This window comes from Oncorhynchus gorbuscha, linkage group LG10 (assembly GCF_021184085.1).
Source record: "Oncorhynchus gorbuscha isolate QuinsamMale2020 ecotype Even-year linkage group LG10, OgorEven_v1.0, whole genome shotgun sequence".
Taxonomy (NCBI): Eukaryota; Metazoa; Chordata; class Actinopteri; order Salmoniformes; family Salmonidae; genus Oncorhynchus; species Oncorhynchus gorbuscha.
In genome coordinates this window covers 30,702,160-30,718,624 of record NC_060182.1, presented here as the reverse complement: position 1 = coordinate 30,718,624, position 16,465 = coordinate 30,702,160, and the positions used below count along the sequence as shown (strand labels likewise).

The following is a 16,465-nucleotide window of genomic DNA, read 5'->3' as shown; positions in this document are numbered from 1 at the left end:
ACCAGGACCTGCTGCAGCTCCATCAGGTAGGCCCCTAGAGGGCACCCTGCCCTACAGCCACCAGGACTGGCTGCAGCTCCATCAGGTAGACCCCCTAGCCACCAGGACTGGCACCCTGCCCTACAGCCACCAGGACTGGCTGCAGCTCCATCAGGTAGGCCCCTAGAGGACACCCTGCCCTACAGCCACCAGGACTGGCTGCAGCTCCATCAGGTAGGCCCCTAGAGGACACCCTGACCTACAGCCACCAGGACCTGCTGCAGCTCCATCAGGTAGACCCTAGAGGGCACCCTGCTCTACAGCCACCAGGACTGGGTGCAGCTCCATCAGGTAGGCCCCTAGAGGACACCCTGACCTACAGCCACCAGGACCTGCTGCAGCTCCATCAGGTAGACCCTAGAGGGCACCCTGCCCTACAGCCACCAGGACTGACTGCAGCTCCATCAGGTAGACCCCTAGAGGACACCCTGCCCTACAGCCACCAGGACTGGCTGCAGCTCCATCAGGTAGGCCCCTAGAGGACACCCTGACCTACAGCCACCAGGACCTGCTGCAGCTCCATCAGGTAGACCCTAGAGGGCACCCTGTCCTACAGCCACCAGGACTGACTGCAGCTCCATCAGGTAGACCCCTAGAGGACACCCTGTCCTACAGCCACCAGGACTGACTGTAGCTCCATCAGTTAGACCCCTAGAGGACACCCTGTCCTACAGCCACCAGGACTGACTGTAGCTCCATCAGGTAGACCCCTAGAGGACACCCTGCCCTACAGCCACCAGGACTGGCTGCAGCTCCATCAGTTAGACCCCTAGAGGACACCCTGTCCTACAGCCACCAGGACTGGCTGCAGCTCCATCAGTTAGACCCCTAGAGGACACCCTGCCCTACAGCCACCAGGACTGGCTACAGCTCAATCAGGTAGACCCCTAGAGGACACCCTGCCCTACAGCCACCAGGACCTGCTGCAGCTCCATCAGGTGGGACAGTTAGAGCAATAGACAGACACTAGAGAACTCTTGTTTGTTGTTTTTCTTTGATGTCTGATGAACAGTACATTTGTCTTTCAGAAACTTCATCCCTTCATGTCAGATCTCCAGGAGGCTTCAGGTTTGCTCCTGAAGGCCATCAGAAAACTAGAGGGAGGTCGTAAGATTGACAAAGTGCAGGTAATGAATTTAACCTTGACTTTGACGACACTGTATTACTGAAAACATGTTGGTTTATCCTGAAACCCTTCTCTCCATGTGTGGCAGGATGTACAGAGGTGTATTCTAGAACAGAGAACGCTGATGAAGGATGTTCTGGAGGACAGCCGGTTGGTCGCTCTGCAAAGGGAGGGCGGAGCCATGCTGGCCAGGCTGAGGAGGGAGAGTGACCTCAGATACTCTCACTGTGAGGATTACAGGTATACGTTTTATTTTTATTGAACCTTTATTTAACTGGGCAAGTCAGTTAAGAACAAATTCTTATTTACAATGACGGTCTACCCAGGCCAAACGCGGACGACGCTGGGCCAATTGTGTTCCGCCCTATGGGACTCCCAATCACGGCCGGATGTGATACAGCCTGGATTCGAACCAGGGACTGTAGTGACACCTCTTGCACTGAGATGCAGTGACTTAGACCGCTGCGCCACTCGGGAGACCACTACCTGTCACTGTTTAGTATGGCTGGGCCAATTGAGAGGCTCCTTCACAAAATGATTATCAATGTATTATTCCCTTGACCTCTGACCTCTCTGTACAGTGATGCTGTAGACTCTGTGACCTATATGTACAACCATGTAGAGGAGCAAGCCCACATGCTGGTGCAAAGATCCAACATGTCCCTGGACCACCTTGAATACCTACTCCAACTCAGAGAAATGGAGGGCCACTTCTCTAAGGTACATTCAGAGTCTCCTCATATACAGTACATACTGTATACCTGTTATGTAAGGTTCATCCAGGGGCTGTTCTTGTAAGAACGATTGCATGATGATAACTCACTGACTATATGACTACGCCATGTTTTGGGGTATAACATTTTTAGAATCCTCCTCCTCACGTAGATCAGGGAATGGTTTGATGCCGAAGGGGAACGGCGGTTGCTGGAGGCAGAATCGGTGGAGGACTCCAGAGAAAAGGTTGCACATACTCTGCAGAGTTTCAGAGCATTCCTCTCTGAAGCCAATGTAAGTCCGTCTTTCTCCATTCATTCTCTCTCCACCACACCACGGCAAGGTGTTGACACTGTTTCACACTTGTTTCATTAGAATCTTCTTAGACAAGGGGGAATGAAAGTGCCCATGAAAGTCATTTTTTGGTTTAATTTGTCTGTTACTATCTTTTAGGAGCAGAAGCACCAGGCTTTGGTCCTGGTGACAGAGGCAGAGAAGATTCAGGGCCCATCTCCATACCCTGAGACTGAGGTGTTCAGGACCATGGTGTGCACTTTCAAGTCTGGCCTGGCTGACTCCCTCTCACGGGCAGAGAGGTGCTCCAGTGAGCTGGAGACTATGGTCTCTGTTTGCAGCTTCTGTGAACAGGTTGGTGGGATGGATTTTTCCACAATTGCTGTTTACATCTCATTTATAGCATATCATATTGATGTTGACATGTTGTAGGAATATAGGAAAAAGTCATGAAGCTTAAATGACTATCGCCTCTCAATGCCTCTTTCAGGTTTTTGATTAGGTATTCTGCCTCTTTCTTCCAGGCTACTGAACTGGCCAAAGACTGCAGACAATACCTGGGCCAGGAGCAGGTTGGCAGACACCCAGAGACGGATGATATCTCTACACTCCAGATGTACCAGGAGAGCTTTGTCCAGTTCTCCCCAGATCGCTTCCAGGAGGTGAAGGCCCAGGCGTGTGCTCTGAGGGGCTCCAGGGGCATGCGGGTGTGGAATGTAGCCTGGCTCAAGTGTCAGGAGGTCAGGCAGCAACTGGAGGAGAGACTACAGGATGTGGAGAGGGCCTTGCGGAACACAGGCTCCTGGTATGAACAACATAGACATGGTGAGGATCAGGCCACAGCTCAGACAGTGACTCATCATGATAGAGCTCTGTTACTGCCCAGACCTGGTCCACCACACTGGTACAATCCCCCAACAGGCTCTATGGTGGAAAGGTATCATGGGATCTTGGAGAGCAGGAACAACTCTGTGACCTGCTGTAATATCAACTTCAAGCCTCAGAATAACAGACCTTGTAAAGGGTCAAAGGCCACCACCGTGCTGGCCTCTCCCCGTATCAAATCCATTAGGAGAGCGGAGAGGGAGCCCAGCAGGAGAGAGGCCTGTCGAGGGAGGAGAAGAGAGGCCGCCACCCTTGCAGACTCACAGACGGTGGGCTGTGAGTGGTTCCCGTGGAAACGCGGGGGCCTGGGCCGGTCCATGAGTGAGGACTCGTGTGCAACCGCCATGTCCAGTCAGTCTGAGGCTCGGGTCCAAACACCGTCCTGCTCCCACGGGCAACCCTCCTGCCGGATCCTGCAGGCTGCTCAGAAGTTTCAGATCTCACGGCATGGTAGCTTCTGCTCAGCAGAGTCCTGTAGTGGCCAAGAGGGAGCAGAGAAGGCCTCTTCAAGGAATACTAGCTCATCAGTGAGAAGGTGTGAGGGAACAACATCTCTGGCAAGTCCAGAGGAGAACGCTGGCAGTGTTATGTGAGTTACTAATTGAGCAAGACCTTCACCTTAGAACGACTCAATATATTTGTATTCTTTTTTGCTTTTTCTGTCTCTAAGCTTGCACTGACGTGGCACAGGTACATTACAGACATGTATTCTTTTTTTCAGAGGACTGAAAATGAGAGCTTGTGTTTGACTGTGTTGTTGGTGTAACTTTATATCTCTGTAGGAAGCTGCAGAGGATCATGGAGGAGCTGCTGTTAACAGAAAGGGAGTATGTGCGTTCCCTGGGATACATCCTGATGCATTACCTCCCCCTACTGGAGAGGACTGATGTGCCCCAGGACCTGCGGGGCAAACGTGGAGTGATATTTGGAAACCTGGAGAAGCTGTATGACTTCCACAGCCATTTCTTCCTCAGGGAGCTGGAGGCCTGTCAGACAGAACCCTTAGGAGTGGCTCGTTGCTTTCTGAGACACGTGAGTTACAGTTCACCTGCTCGTGTCTCTTAATTCACATTTTCTACATGTTAAGCTTGAGTTCTATAACTCTGTTGATTTGTTGAATTTGCTACTGAAGTTGATACCTTTAATATTCCTGTTGTGACTGTCAACTCTCCCCCCTATATGCAGAGAGAAAGTTTAGGCCTTTATGCTCTCTACAGTAAGAACAAGCCTCAGTCAGATGCCTTAATCCTTCACCATCGCCATGACATCTTCAAGGTGAGGCACTCCCATCAATGCCTCAATGTCAAAGATCAATGGTCAATTCCCATCAATGCTCTCTCCATCCCTCCGGTGACCAATTCTCTGTGCCATCTCCTCCCACTCCAGAGGAAACAGCAGGAGCTGGGGGACCAAATGGACCTGTCCTCCTACCTGCTGAGGCCCATCCAGAGGATCAGTAAGTACAGCCTGCTGCTGCAGGACATGCTGGGGATGTGTGGGCCTCAGAGAGACAGGGACAGGGAAGAGCTCCAGGCTGCAGCCGATGTGGTCCGCTTCCAGATGCGTCATGGCAACGACCTCCTCACCATGGACGCCATCCAGGACTGTGACGTAGGTTTACCAACCAAATCATCACAACCTCCAAAATAATGTGTAACTTATGAACAGCTGTCTAAATGTGAGGGAAATGTGGGCTATAAAGGGAAAATGATCGCCTATTACTGTGCAAACAGTATCAAGGATTTCCAGGAAAAACATGGGTGTCTTTCTCTCCACTCCTCCCCCTCCAGGTGAATCTGAAGGAGCAGGGCCAACTGATTCGCCAGGATGAGTTCATCGTGTTCTTCAGAAAGAAGAAGTGCTTCCGCCATATCTTCCTCTTCCAGGATCTCATTCTCTTCAGCAAGACCAAGAAGACAGATGTGGGCAATGATGTGTACATCTACAAACAGTCTTTCAAAGTGTGTATACAATATAAAGACATTTTTTACATGAACAACCGTAAAGGACCCCATTTTCAGAATAAATATTTTGTGTTGTTTACATTGTTCAACAAAAAATAATGCAATCTTTATCGGCCTTTATGCTTCCGAAACAAAGACCAAATCATCCAGCCCTTATGTTGAAATTGCTAACAGAAAGCCATGTTTATTTAGTCTTTCTTTCTTTAGTCTTTCTTTCACTTCTGTTTCTGTCTAGACGTCTGATATCGGGATGACACATAACTCTGGAGAGAGTGGTCTGTGTTTTGAGATCTGGATCCGTAGGAGGAAGTCCCAGGACACGTACACTCTGAAGGCTGACAGGGCAGAGGTGAAGAGGTCTTGGACCAGAGACCTGGAGCAGATTCTCTGGGAACAAGCTGCCTACAGCAGAGGTTAATCCTCCATTCTGTATATGCCCTGTCAATCGCTATACATGGGTTTCTATCAACTGTCTACTTCAAATGTGATTTTTAAGTCATAGACTTTATTTGTTTGTTCCTCAAGCCGACCTCTGTGTCTGTAATTATTGATATATTGTCTTTGGGGGGTGCAGTTGTGAACAAATACAACTTATTGATGTTTTGGTCAAACGTTTTAGAGTGTGTTTGGTGTTGTAGAGCTGCGGATGCAGGAGAGGGTGTTCAATGGAATGGGGAGGAAACCTTTCATGGACATCCAGCCCAGTGAGGCAGCAATCTGTGACAGGGCTGTCAACTGTGTCCTGCTAGGAAGAGGTACTGTATAAAGTCCACAGCCAAGTCCCATACCCATGAACTAACAACACAAATGCATACTGTACTCACTGACTGAATTATGTCTTTCCTTTGTCAGCCCCGGTGCCGTCTTGTCTACAAACAGATATTGAATATCTCAGGCCCAACTCCATTGGTTCAGGCAGTAGTGCCTCTACCTCCTGCAGCCACTCATCTTCCTCCTCTGGGCGAGGTTCTTTACCTCCGGTTGGTTACCCTGGCAACCAGACACAAGATGGGGAGGCCAGTCATATTGTTCATTCTTTCCCGGCGACTGTGACTGAAGAGGACCTCAGTAATCATCATAATCAACAGAAACAAAACCTTCATCTCAGTGAGTTTTCTTGTTCTTGGATGGTATATGATGACTACAGACTAAAACTAACAGACATACAGTACTTTACTCTTGATACAGTGGCTTGCGAAAGTATTCACCCACCTTGGAATTTTTCCTATTTTGTTGCCTTATAATCTGGAATTAAGGTTTGTAATCATTTGATTTACACAGCATGTCTACCACTTTGAAGATGCTAAATATTTTTTCTTGTAGCTCAAGAAATAACACAAAAAAATTGAGAGTGCATAACTATTCACCCCCCCCGAAGTCAATTATAGTTGCAAGTCTCTTGGGGTATGTCTCTATAAGCTTGGCACATCTAGCCACTGGGATTCTTGCCCATTCTTCAGGGCAACACTACTCCAGCTCCTTCAAGTTGGATGGGTTCTGCTGGTGTACAGCAATCCTTAAGTCATACCACAGATTCTCAATTGGATTGAGGTCTGTGCTTTGACTAGGCCATTCCAATACATTTAAATGTTTCCCCTTAAACCACTCGAGTGCTGCTTTAGCAGTATGCTTAGGGTCATTCTGCTGCTGGAAGGTGAACCTCTGACCCAGTCTCAAATCTCTGGAAGACTGAAACAGGTTTCCCTCAAGAATTTCCCTGTATTTAGCGCAATCCATCATTCCTTCAATTCTGACCACTTTCCAAGTCCCTGCCGATGAAAAACATCCCCACAGCATGATGCTGCTACCACTATGCTTCACTGTGGTTCTCGGGATGGTTCTCGGGATGATGAGAAGTGTTGGGTTTGCGCCAGACATAACATTTTCCTTGATGGCCAAAAAGCTCAATTTTCGTCTCATCAGACCAGAGTACCTTCTTCCATATGTTTGGGGAGTCTTCCACATGCCTTTTGGCGAACACCAAACGTGTTTTCTTATTTTCTTCTTTAAGCAATGGCTTTTTCTCTGGACACTCTTCCGTAAAGTCCAGCTCTGTAGAGTATACGGCTAAAAGTGGTCCTATGTACAGATACTCCAATCTCCGCTGTGGAGCTTTGCAGCTCTTTCAGGGTTATCTTTGGTCTCTTTGTTGCCTCTCTGATTAATGCCCTCCTTGCCTGGTCTGTGAGTTTTGGTGGGCGGCCCTCTCTTGGCAGGTTTGTTGTGGTGCCATAGTCTTTCCATTTTTTTTATAATGGATTTAATGGTGCTCCGTGGGATGTTCAAAGTATCAGATATTTTTTAATAAGCCAACCCTGATCTGTACTTTGTCCCTGGCCTGTTTGGAAAGCTCCTTGATCTTCATGGTGCCACTTGCTTGGTGGTGCCACTTGCTTGGTGGTGTTGCAGACACTGGGCTTTTTAGAACAGGTGTATATATACTGAGATCATGTGACAGATCATGTGACACTTAGATTGGACACAGGTGGACTTTATTTAACAAATGATGTGACTTCTGAAGGTAATTGGTTGCACCAGATCTTATTTAGGGGCTTCATAGCAAAGGGGGTGAATACATATGCACTCACCAGTTTTCCGTTTTTTTTATTTATTTATTTGTTTTTAAAAACATTTTTTACATTTTATTTCACTTAATCAATTTGAACTATTTTGTGTATGTCCATTACATGAAATCCAAATATATTTAAATTACAGGTTGTAATACAACAAAATAGGAAAAAGGCACTTGCAAGGCACTGTATGTGCAAGCATGTCTAAACCTGAGTGATGCCATATCTACAGATTCGTCAGGTGAGAGTACCAGTGTGTTCATAAGCTCGAAACGCAGCTGCCTCTTTGCTATTGGTGGAGAGATGGAGGACTCGTCATCTGTCACGTCCCAGAGTTCCCAGTCCCATGTCAGCCAGAGAACAACAGCACCCAGCCTCAGCTCACCTGCTACCATCAGGAAGAAGCCCTCCATCTCTCCCAAACCACCAGTGCTGGCTGCTCCTCAGAGCCTGCAAAAGGTGTGGTGAAATGATGTGACCAAGCCAGTAATTGGATCTAATTGTAAACCTTCATAAAAATTACACTGCACATTTTCAAATGTTTGAATTTAGTTACATTTTGTATATTCCATCTCTGAAGATCAAAGAAAACCGACGGCCAGTACTTTCTTCACAGGGCAAAGAAGTGGTTGCTATAGGAAAATCAACAGAAGTTTAACCTGTGGATTCAACGGGTGAGTTGAAACCAAATACAGTACTTTTCATTGCCATGTACGGGGCATAGATGTGCAATGTAGTCATCTAACATATTATGGGATTGATTTTCTTCCTGATGGTTTCATGCAGTCAGATTGATGGTGCAGCCTGCCGTGACCGCCCTGTGGATCTCTGAGGAGTGATGATGGAGTGCAGTCAAGCTGACCATCCTGGCATGAAGAAGGTTTGAATTCAAAACGCTTGTGACAACAGATACGGTAACTAAGACCTCTAGTTGACAAGCACTGGAGAGAAAGCCACCTTTTGTTTTTAAAGAGCTACTGTATCTGGAATATTCTAGCTGAAATATCCTGAAACATGAACACCTGATGAACTGTGGTTAGCTTAAAGGGTGTCCATTCATCTGATAATACTACTTGAACAACCACTTCTTTATCAGCTACTGCTTTAACTGACTGACTGTGCGTTTGACATCATTGGCTCATAGAACTGACTTCCTTTTTCTTGTAATATGTTTGAAATCTCAGCTATGAATTTCAATGTTGCAAATGTCTTTGAAACTGACACATCCTTCCCATGTGATGTTTACTCTCTTGATTACCACATTTTTACAGATTTTTGACACCGTTTATAATAACAATGTAGATATTGTCAACCAACTGGCGAAAGAAACAACAGTCTTGTCCCCATCAGTATTCTCTGCAGGTTCAGGGCAACTTGTCAGTGGCATGCTTAGACATGATTTGCTGCCCAGACAGGTCAATAGATTTGGGATCAATTATCCAGGGTCAAAATAAGCCCACTGACAGATGGGAAAAGAAGCAGCGATATACATAGGCCGGGATTCAATCCAGTCGCAGATTTGGACAATGCACCATTTAAGGTCATTTCGGATTGAGCCAACATATGCAGCGTTTACCGTGAATGTGGTCTCTGTGAACACAGGAATGTTGCTTTTAAAACGTGCATTGCGGAGAAATTGCGATCAGATTGAACCCCGGCCTTAATCTAATTTTTCCATTTGGACAGAAAGCTCTGTGAATATAATCTCTGGAAAGTAAGAACACCACTAACTGTAAGGGTCTGTCTGGCATCATCAGAAGCCACCAATTTATGACTGACTATTATCCGGTATCAGTCAACATTTTGTTTTACAATACTGTCATTATAAAATATGTACATTATTGACTTCTTTCTTTTATTTTATTATAAAAATGAATGAGCAACTTTGCTTCCTTTTTAAATGTCAATATGGTGTGACATTCTATGAATCCACTGTTACCAATGTTAGTTTTGTTCATTGTCCACATTTCCCTTTTTTTCTTTTGAATCTTTTTTTTGTTATGTTTTTTATATCCTGCTCAATGCAATGATTCTCACTGCAAAGCTATTTATTGTAGGATCAATGCCATTTTTTGGTAGACAATTGAGGACTTTTGCCTGTATTTCTCCAGCAGCTAGTTTGAACTGCAGCCCGCCCGTATGTTGTGCAATTAGAAGAAATGGGAACAACTTCCTTCACTGGAAAATGAAACTTGCCACCTCAAAAGGTCATAGGTCATGACTAAACCTTGTGACCTGACTGACCGAGCATAGTCCTTTTGGTCAGCACATAGCTATCGGTTAAACTGTCTGTATCAGATAATTAACAACACTGTTGTGTAGGCAAGTGGTTCCCAACTCCGGTCCTCCAGTACCTCCAACAGCAGACATATTTATTGTAGTCCCGGACAAGCACACCTGATTTAGCTTGTCAACTAATCATCAGGCCCTCAATGAGTTGAATCAGTTACTGTATGTTTGTCCGGGGCTACAACACAAATGTGTGCTGTTGTTGGTATTCCAGGACCAGAGTTGGGAACCAGTGGTGTAGGCTACCCTGCTGAACTGAACGCTCCTCTACCAGCTCCCCTCCACTGTCCTGAAAAGTCAAACATGGGTTCACTGCAATGTCAGTGCACAGAACATGAGTATAAAAATGAGGCATTGAGATATTTTTTTTTTTAAATGTGGGTTGTCATTTAATTATAACCTCTGGGCTATGATATTAATATATGTTACAAAGAACAATAATGACATAAAAGGTTTATGTAAAAATGTTTTTGTTGTTATTTTATCTGTAGATTAGTAGAACACTGTTGTAAAGTATTTATAGACCTCCATGCAAGTGTCAGGTCTGTGTGAGTCATTGTTACATATAGCAAGCTATACCATAGACTGAATTTACAAACCTACAGTTCACATTTCCATCTTTATGTAATGCAAGCCACATTTAATAATTTTGGGGAAGGAACAACGTGACTAAAACAGCTTCAAGGGGGATGTGGCCTGACAGACAACTCTGGTCATATTACACATGCTACAAATATCCCTGGGCTGACATTACAGCCAGGACATCATAAAGCATGCGTTCTAACGGCCCAACCAGGAACACCCAGCATTATCTAAAGTAATGGATCAAGGTAAAATAAACAACGTTTCTTTAGTGTGTATCTATCTTGTATAGATACATCAAAATGTACTGTGGTTCTTCAGTCTTGGTCTGTGTTTTACTCAAGGAAACTCTCCAAGTTTGACAGGTTGGTGGACAGGTTGTTAAACAATTGAAATGACATATTTTGGCTAAGAAATACCATCAGCAGAAAATAAGCTTGACATTTGGTAACCTGTTGCTGATTAACATCGATTAATAAGTAATATAAGAGTTTGAAAGGAATACAAATCACTGCTTGTTAGTAATCCACATTTTTACCTGTTATACTATACATTTATACCTGTTATACTATACATTTATACCTGTTATACTATACATTTATACCTGTTATACTATACATTTATACCTGTTATACTATACATTTATACCTGTTATACTATACATTTATACCTGTTATACTATACATTTTTACCTGTTATACTATACATTTATACTTAGGAAAATGGCCTTGATGAGATTGAAATGTGTTTTTAATTGACTTATTTCACAGCCTTGGATATAGAGCGATGTGATTTGGAGAGTAGGATCAACAATACTACTCACCACACTGACCAGAATGGGCTTGACCGGCTGATAGTTAGAAGGGGCCTGCCCTTCACCATCACTTTGCACCTCAGATCTGGGAGTCAGTTCGAAGCAGGCGTCAGCACCTTCAGGCTCATAGTAGAGATAGGTACAAGTACTCTGGACACGATACAAAGACCTCGTTAGGATTGGAACATTCAGTATTTTGTCAGCAAAGCTGTATGCATATGAATTTATATTCATGTATATGAATTTACATTTACAGTGGGGTCTGAAATTATTGAGCAAAAATGATATAATAAATCCTTCAAATATTTCAAGTTGGCCATTTTAATTGATAGGATTCATATTAAGATTAGCAATGGCCATCTCAGTCTCCGGACATGAAACCTATTGAACACCTGTGGTTTGAATTGAAGAGGGCCGTCCATAAGTACAGACGAAAGATATCAAGGATCTGGAAAGATTCTGTAATAAAGTCCTAAAGGATTCTGTTGAAGTCCTCAAACCTTCCCAATGTGTTCTCCAACTCATACAACTATTTAGAAACAGGCTCAGTGCCGTTTCCCCCGCAAGGTGAGGTATTGAAAGGGATTGAAAACTAGGGTGTCAATCATTTTTACACCTACCTTTTTGAGAAAGATCGATATAATGTTAAACAAAATCTCTTTCAGCAATTCTCTCAGCAGTCTTAATATAAAATCATATCATTTCCCAATTTATTTGAGCAAACAATACAGCTCAGCATTTGTAAGATTTATTATATAAATTTTGCTCATCTTTATCAAGGGTGTAAATAATTTCGGACCCCACTGTAAATGTAAATTCATATACATTAATGTAAATTCAAAAATACTGCATTTTTCAAACAACGATTTTCAAGCAACGATTCTCCAACTATCTGTCAAGATTATTTTTCTTGTGCTTTTTGAGGTGGAATGACACAAGTGTCAATCATTTCAGACCCTACTGAATGTCTACGGCATCGAGGGGAATCATCTCTTCAGTTTCTCTTTTCCTCAGTGTCTACAGGTGACTTGTCCTAAAGGCATAATTCTAATTGATGTCTTTCAACAGGGCCGTTACCTAAAGAGCAATCAGGCACCAAGTCTACCTTCAGTCTGACTGACTCTGCATTGAAGACAGCCTGGAGTGTGTCCACTCATAGTCCCCCTGGGAATGTAGTCTCTCTGTCTGTGTCCTCCCCTCCTGATGTCCCCATTGGACTGTACTCCTTGACCTTGGACCAGGGCCAGAAGGTCAAACTGGGGGAGTTTGTACTGCTGTTCAATCCCTGGTGTGCCAGTAAGTCAGAGTGTTTCGTTGCACTGTCATTAGACCAGGGAGCTCTGTAATAGATCTCGTCTGTAATCTGCTTATCTATTTTCTTGGCTACAGAGGATGCAGTATACATGGAGGAAGAGAGCGATAGGCAGGAGTATGTGTTATCCCAGGCTGGTCTCATCTACAAAGGCACAACAAAACGAATCAAAGCATCCCCATGGACATTTGGCCAGGTATGTTGTGGTGCTTCCACAGAATAATACATTATATAATGCACATGTAGCATGCATAATTGGAATTTGAATTAGTTGAACTATGTACAGTATGACAAGCCAGGATGAATGTATATTTATCCCTGTCTTCCGGTTTTCCCTCTGTAGTTTGAGCCTGGGATGTTGGACATCTGTCTGAAACTCCTGGATGAGAATCCTAAATACTCGTCAGATGCCGATGCAGACTGTTCTGGAAGGAGAAACCCAGTTTATGTGACTAGGGTGATCAGTGCCATGGTAAGTGTGAGCACTGAAGTACCAGGATGTGGCTGTGCTCAGACTTAACATCAGGCACTATTGACTGCAATACATCAATATAAGAAAGTAATGATTTTATCCTTGTGTGTCAGATCAACAGTAATGATGACAAAGGTGTGCTAGTGGGGAACTGGTCAGGTGACTATGATGATGGCGTGAGACCCTCTCACTGGACAGACAGTGTTGCCATACTACATCAGTGGGCTGATAACTGCTGCCAGAGGGTTCGCTATGGCCAGTGTTGGGTGTTTGCTGCAGTAGCATGCACAGGTAAAAGCCAAATAACTTTGTTCAGAGTGTGCAAAGCTGTCATCAAGGTAAAGGGTAGCTACTTTGAAGAATCTAAAATATATTTTGATTTGTTTAACACTTTTTTGGTTACTACATAATTCCATATGTGTTATTTCATAGTTTTTATGCCTTCACTATTATTCTACAATGGCAAAAATAAATAAAAACCCTTGAATGAGTAGGTGTGTCCAAACTTTTGACTGGTACTGGACATAAAATAGTGACTGTATATATTTGTCTTGAAGCTGCAAGTACTAGAATACATATTTTGTCTGGTCATGAGGCAAGCCCTGTAACAAGATTATTTATAGTGCATAGCTTCAATGGAAACTGTCAGGACTGTAATCTGCAGCTACTTGTAATACCTTCAGTGCCTTTCTTTATGTGCCAAGTGATAGGAAGGTGCTGATGTGTGACTTCTTCTGTCCACAAGTTTCTCGTGCTCTGGGCATCCCGTGTCGAGTGGTTACTAACTTTGGATCCGCTCATGACACGAACAGCAACCTACTGATTGAGTTCCTGTATGACGAGGATGGGAATGATATATCTGATGATTCCGTATGGTGAGAATAAAACTCTAAGCGCTGCTGAAACAAAAATGCTCTATATGATCGTGAAACAATGTTACAATGTACCCGTGTTATACACTTTGTTTCAGGAACTTCCACGTGTGGGTGGATAATTGGATGGCTCGTCCTGATCTTGATGCAGGCTATGATGGCTGGCAAGCAAGTGACCCCACACCACAAGAAAAGAGTGAAGGTGACCCTGCAATTGTTAACGAACATAAGTTATATTTCAAGTCAGACACCACCGTGTGCATGAAAATGCTTCATAGATTAAACTGGCACTATTATCATGGCCAAAGCAAGTAATGAATTAACTCACACTCTAGACACAGGCCTCTTAGGTGTCTTAGAATGCAATACTATCTGTGTGATATGCCTGTTACTAGGTATTAATCCACTCAGCTGGGAGTATCTAGGTCACTTGTCACACTATCTACCTCAACTAATTTAATGCAAGGTGCAACCAGTTAAGATGCATGGTAGTCTGATGTAGGCCTATTTTCAGAGATATCCAGAGACAATTGTTGAAAGGGAAACGTTTTATGATGTGTTACTTTGTCTGGCATGTACACTCTCACAACAATTGCAGTACAACAACCCACTCCATGTCCTTGGTTATTCTATCTGACAGGAGTGTTCTGCTGTGGCCCTGTCCCTCTGAAAGCCATTAAAGAGGGGGAACTAAATCTGAAGTACGACGCCCCCTTTGTGTTTGCTGAGGTCAACGCTGACGTGGTCGAGTATGTGAAGCTGACCAATGGTAGGATGGTAAAGATGGGGGGATCGTCCATAGATGTGGGGCACTTTATTAGCACCAAGGCTGTGGGCAGTGACGAGAGGCACGACATCACACACCTATACAAGCACCCTGAAGGTAGGTCACATGTCTGCAGGACACATCAAATCAGACTAGTCTTTGTAAATCTGGGCTAGAGCTGCATTATAACTTCTGGTGGCTTTCAGGTTCTTTGCAGGAGAGAGAGGTCTTTGAGAGAGCCAAGCATCACCATGAGCTCCAGCAGAAAGGAGAGGAACCAGGCCTGAAGGTGAAGATCAAGGTGTCCCCTGACATGGACATTGGGGCAGATTTGGATGTGTTTGCAGTCGTCACAAACAACACAGAGGCTGACAAGACGTGTCGTGTTATGTTTTACGCCCGAATTGTGTCCTATGATGGCAAACCAGGTGCCAATTGTGGATTTATTGAAGAGTTAACCATGGAGGTTCCCACTGGAAAAGGTCAGGTTTCATTCGTTTTACTTCGTGCCATCTACAGTATTAGCCAGAAACATAGAATGTACATGTTTTCCTGACCCTGCTGTCTTCTGATCTGTAGAGAAGCGCCTTTCCCTAAGACTGGAGTATGTTGACTATGGTGACACCATAACATCAGATAGGCTGATTCAATTGGTTCTCATTGTCATCGAATCAAGTCCCAGGGAATTCCACAAGGCAAAGAGGACCATTGTGCTGGAGAACCCAGATATAGCCATTAAGGTATTGGTTATTTTCTTTACCAATTATTTGTAGAAATTGGGATGTTAAATCAAATCATTCAAAATGTTTCCTTTCCTCAGATAAAGTTGATTACTTTTGTGTAATATTTATACTACCGTTCAAAAGTTTGGGGTCACTTTGAAATGTCCTTTTTTTGAAAGAAAAGCAAAACAAATGAGCTTTTCTTTCAAAAACACGGACATTTCTAAGTGACCCCAAACTTTTGAACGGTAGTGTAGGTATTCGGAGAGGGTATAATCAGCATGTCTAACATGTTCTCCTGCAGCTCCTGGGAGAACCCAGAGTGAACCAGAAGCTGTCTGCACAAATCTCACTACAGAACCCTCTACCAGAACCCCTGCAGAACTGCTTCTTCAGTGTGATGGGAGCCGGCCTCACAGATGGAAAGCTCCTCATACAGAAGTATACAAACAGTGCTGACACACTGGATCTGGTCAATATTAGCTTGGTAGCTTTTTTAGCCACTAGTCAGCAAAGAATCTCCAAATATGGAAGTACAGTTGTAGTAGGCATGATTGTAAACGCACTTCAAGGCCACATATCCTTCTCACATTGGAAAATACTAGAGGTCCTCTCATATAGCCCACCAGTAAACTATGCTCTCTGCCCACGTCACTGTATCCTTCCCTCTCATGACCTTCCTGTTCTCTCTATTCTCCCTGCAGTGTTGGAACTGTGGGTCCAAAACAAGAGGCCAAGTACACAGTGGAATTCACACCTACTAGCACCGGGTCCAGGACCCTAACGGTAGATTTTGACAGTGACAAGCTGAGCAACATCAAGGGATACTTGAACATTGAGATAAAGGAATGAATAATTGAACGGCCAATGACACTAATGCCATTATTATTTATTTTTTAAGAGATTTGCCACATTTCAATCGCACTGCCTTACAGTATTTGATGACATCTGTACGTTTGCATGCTGTAGCACTTAGATGAGCATTTCTAATTATTCAAGAAATACAAATATTCGATTTGTTTCACAGAAATGTGAATGACCTTT

At 44.1% G+C, this 16,465-nt stretch overlaps 2 protein-coding genes across 4 annotated transcripts in view; both read left to right on the top strand.

The window, feature by feature from the left end:
- Positions 1-10,600, top strand: part of LOC124045854 (uncharacterized protein KIAA1755-like) — a 23,669-nt gene extending 13,069 nt beyond the window's left edge. The window contains exons 9-24 of one of the 2 annotated variants that reach the window (XM_046365582.1): positions 1,068-1,166; positions 1,254-1,405; positions 1,747-1,885; positions 2,051-2,173; positions 2,333-2,527; positions 2,698-3,647; positions 3,841-4,090; positions 4,244-4,333; positions 4,445-4,669; positions 4,849-5,019; positions 5,258-5,435; positions 5,661-5,777; positions 5,875-6,129; positions 7,825-8,051; positions 8,209-8,266; positions 8,379-10,600. In XM_046365582.1, coding sequence (XP_046221538.1) covers positions 1,068-1,166; positions 1,254-1,405; positions 1,747-1,885; positions 2,051-2,173; positions 2,333-2,527; positions 2,698-3,647; positions 3,841-4,090; positions 4,244-4,333; positions 4,445-4,669; positions 4,849-5,019; positions 5,258-5,435; positions 5,661-5,777; positions 5,875-6,129; positions 7,825-8,051; positions 8,209-8,250 — 3,213 coding nt within the window. In that variant the 3' untranslated portion in view covers positions 8,251-8,266; positions 8,379-10,600. Of the gene's footprint in view, positions 1-1,067; positions 1,167-1,253; positions 1,406-1,746; positions 1,886-2,050; positions 2,174-2,332; positions 2,528-2,697; positions 3,648-3,840; positions 4,091-4,243; positions 4,334-4,444; positions 4,670-4,848; positions 5,020-5,257; positions 5,436-5,660; positions 5,778-5,874; positions 6,130-7,824; positions 8,052-8,172; positions 8,267-8,378 lie in introns of both variants that reach the window. The other variant, XM_046365581.1, reaches the window with a different exon arrangement.
- Positions 10,597-16,465, top strand: tgm2a (transglutaminase 2, C polypeptide A). Of its 2 annotated transcripts, XM_046365585.1 has the most exons (13): positions 10,597-10,711; positions 11,234-11,416; positions 12,346-12,573; positions 12,667-12,785; positions 12,933-13,061; positions 13,175-13,352; positions 13,807-13,936; positions 14,032-14,135; positions 14,574-14,816; positions 14,906-15,181; positions 15,279-15,439; positions 15,726-15,862; positions 16,126-16,465. In XM_046365585.1, the coding sequence occupies exons 1-13, from the start codon at positions 10,702-10,704 to the stop codon at positions 16,271-16,273; spliced, it is 2,046 nt and encodes a 681-aa protein (XP_046221541.1). In that variant the 5' UTR covers positions 10,597-10,701; the 3' UTR covers positions 16,274-16,465. The 2 variants fall into 2 exon arrangements, with proteins under 2 accessions (XP_046221541.1, XP_046221542.1); XM_046365586.1 differs by lacking the exon at positions 11,234-11,416 and having other exon boundaries at positions 10,605-10,711.

Bases quoted from the DNA above. Each gene is read 5' to 3' on its own strand.
- tgm2a (XM_046365585.1), top strand. The intron at 13,353-13,806 runs GTAAAAGCCAAA...TCTGTCCACAAG, and splicing joins TGCTGCAGTAGCATGCACAG to TTTCTCGTGCTCTGGGCATC. The intron at 14,136-14,573 runs GTGACCCTGCAA...TCTATCTGACAG, and splicing joins ACCACAAGAAAAGAGTGAAG to GAGTGTTCTGCTGTGGCCCT.